The sequence below is a fragment of the Mus caroli genome, chromosome X, assembly GCF_900094665.2.
Source record: "Mus caroli chromosome X, CAROLI_EIJ_v1.1, whole genome shotgun sequence".
NCBI classification, from domain to species: Eukaryota; Metazoa; Chordata; class Mammalia; order Rodentia; family Muridae; genus Mus; species Mus caroli.
In genome coordinates, this window is record NC_034589.1 from 69,534,272 (window position 1) to 69,537,009 (window position 2,738).

At 44.9% G+C, this 2,738-nt stretch overlaps 1 protein-coding gene across 1 annotated transcript in view; it reads right to left on the minus strand.

The window, feature by feature from the left end:
- Positions 1–1,656: 1,656 nt before the first annotated feature.
- LOC110287284 (cancer/testis antigen 1-like) overlaps positions 1,657–2,738 on the minus strand; it is a 13,318-nt gene continuing 12,236 nt past the window's right edge. The window contains exons 2-3 of the mRNA XM_021153940.1: positions 2,135–2,263; positions 1,657–1,957 (exon numbers count right to left, since the gene is read on the minus strand). Coding sequence (XP_021009599.1) covers positions 1,813–1,957; positions 2,135–2,263 — 274 coding nt within the window. The 3' untranslated portion in view covers positions 1,657–1,812. The remainder of the gene's footprint in view (positions 1,958–2,134; positions 2,264–2,738) is intronic.

Consider the following 2,738-nt stretch of genomic DNA (forward strand, 5'->3'; position numbering starts at 1 on the left):
GGCAACAAGAAAAACACCTGGTCATCAGGAGTGACAAGTTGGCAACAAGAGTTCTGACACCGAGCTCAACTCAAGTTTTACTTGGTAACTGGAATGTGCCTCTGCAGTTGCTAATTTTTAGGAAAATGGGAGTGGGGTGGGGGTGGGGAAGAGAATGAGAAAGCCTGTGCCCCTTGTCCCACAGTAGGCATGGCTGCTTACTACTCTTCTACATCCTAAGAGAGAACCATAGTTCCTTGCTCCATGAGTGCCACCCTTTAGCAGGAAACAGAATCACTAGAAAACATTCCCACCCTATCCTGCCAAGTGGAATCACTTGCAAGGCTCTGCCTATTTATATCTATACTTACCTGTTTCTGAAAACAGGTTTTATTAAAACAAAGTTTTAAATAAATTATATCACATTAAAGCTGTAAAGAAAAAAAATCCAAAACCAGTTTGTTCCTTCACATGGCATCAGGCAGCTGGGGCTGGTGAGTNACAGGTTCTATATCCAGCTAAGTGACTGATTAGGTACCATTTTGGTATTTGGTCCCTGTCACGAATTTAAATGATACTAATCTGGCATCACATTCCATTATTTGGACACCCCTAAGTTAAGAGTATCTGGTTTGAAAGGGAAGGAAGGAAAGAAGGAAGTAAGGGAGGGAGGGATGGAAGGTGGGAGGAAAGAAGGAAGAAAGAAATAAAGGAAGGGAGGAAGGAAGGAAGGAAGGATTGGGAAGGAGGGAGGGTGGGATGAAAGAAGGAAGAAATGAAGGAAGGGAGGAAGGAAGGAAGGAAGGAAGAGAGGGAGGGAGGGAGAAAGAAAGACAGACAGAAAGAAAGAAAGAAAGGAAGGAAGGAAGACCTCAAATATAAAAGGAAGCTGCAGGCTGATGATTCCCAACATTTACACAAGGAAAACATCATGTTTGTCCTGGCCAGTGGAGCTAAACTGTCACTAATATACGTGCGAAAATTAGTAGCCATCTTATGAGGAAGCTTCATTATAGGGCTCATCTATGTCAGCCTTATAAAGCTGAAAACAGTTAAGAAAAGAGAAGAGAAGAAAAGAAAAGAAAAGAAAAGAAAAGAAAAGGTGGAGCTGGTTGCAAGTTAGATGTCCCATCACCTCCCTGGAAGGAAAGTGTCCCCTTCTGAATTCTGCTGACCTGGTCAGGTCATTCATCAGGGGTTCCTTTTACTGCCAGAGTCTTCCTTAAGTGGCACAGCTGCTCTACAAACCGAAATTGGTAAGCTTTAATCTCTGGATTCGCTAACAGACAAAACAAAATAAAATAAAATAAAACAAACAACAAAGTAATCCAGGCCCCTAGAGTAGACATCCCCAGTCTACATCTGGCTTCCATATACAAAGCATACATGTTTGTATACACACAAACACATGCACGTGCAAATATGTGATCCTCACAAAATGAACCAGTACATATACAAGCATCTGGATTTGTAAAATATTGTCANTAATTTGTGTTGCTTGACTGAAATTACAGAATTGAATTTTCCTTCCATATCCCAAACTGTCTTACATTACTTTGGACTACTCAAACATTTAAATTCCAGAACTTTTTCTCCACCGGAGCACACAGATGAGAGAAATTCTGGAGGTTTCTGCCACTTTAAAGTAAAATCAGATGAAAAATATTTGCTCTTTTTTATTTTGTTCAGTAACATTTAAACACGCATTCCTTCAGTAACTGAAAGATACTGACTGATATGGAGCACACAGCATTGCAGCGCTGAAGGTTAAGTTCAAAATAACAACTACTCAAAACAGGAAACGCTCTGACTTTTCTTGTATCTGGTAACATGTTAGGATTCACGANTTCTTCCTTGTCCTCGTTTGACAACAGCCACAAACTCCAGGCGCTGAATGTTTCTCATCACCAGGGAGAGCTGGTCAAGGAAAGTGTTGATTGGAATCCGGAAGAAGACAGGGTCATCAGTAGTCCATCCACTAAAATTGAGAGAGAAGAGACACTGTCGGGTAAATGATGAAGGATCTGTTCGGGTCCGCCACCCCAATGTCTTCCTGCTTACTTAAAATCCCTCCAGTGTCTCCCTTAGGGCACCACTAGAGTGCACACTGCCTCCCAANCTTGATGCCACCCCTCCAGACTTTTGGAATACTGACACAGCCAGGATACTGTCATTCACTGTTAACTCCTGCTGAACCATCGCTTGCTGGGGACGGGCATTGGCGACCAGGGATCTGCGTGCCATGTCTGCCTCCACTGCAGTCCTGAAAGGCACTGTTACAGAGCTGGGAGGAGATGATGTTAAGGCACTATCCGCTGCATACTCTACCTTTGCCTGGAGAGACCTACTAGGCCTGCCTGGCAAAGAACCCTCCTGCAACCAAAGCCCAGTCATCTCCTACCTCCCCAGTGGTCCTCGTCTTCTTCTATACTCTTCAGCCCTCTCAGGCAAGGAGTCTCCTTGTCCTGTCATGACTGCCTGCCCACATTGTACCTGTCTGTCCTATCCCTAGTCAGCTGTGCCCCGGAAGCCTTTCATGGAAGTTTTAGCCTCCTTATCTTCCGGTAGGCCCTGCCACGGTCTCCTAGTAAAGGATACAACTCCAGGAGTGGATTTCCAGTTGATGTAGTATCTCCGCTGGCCCCAGGGACAAGTGTCGCCTGCTCGCTGTGAGGAATGACAGCTGCCTCTTCAGCTGCTGCTCCAGACCCTACAGCACTCCCTGGGCTGGGGCTGCCTGGAGCAGCCTGACTTCCAGG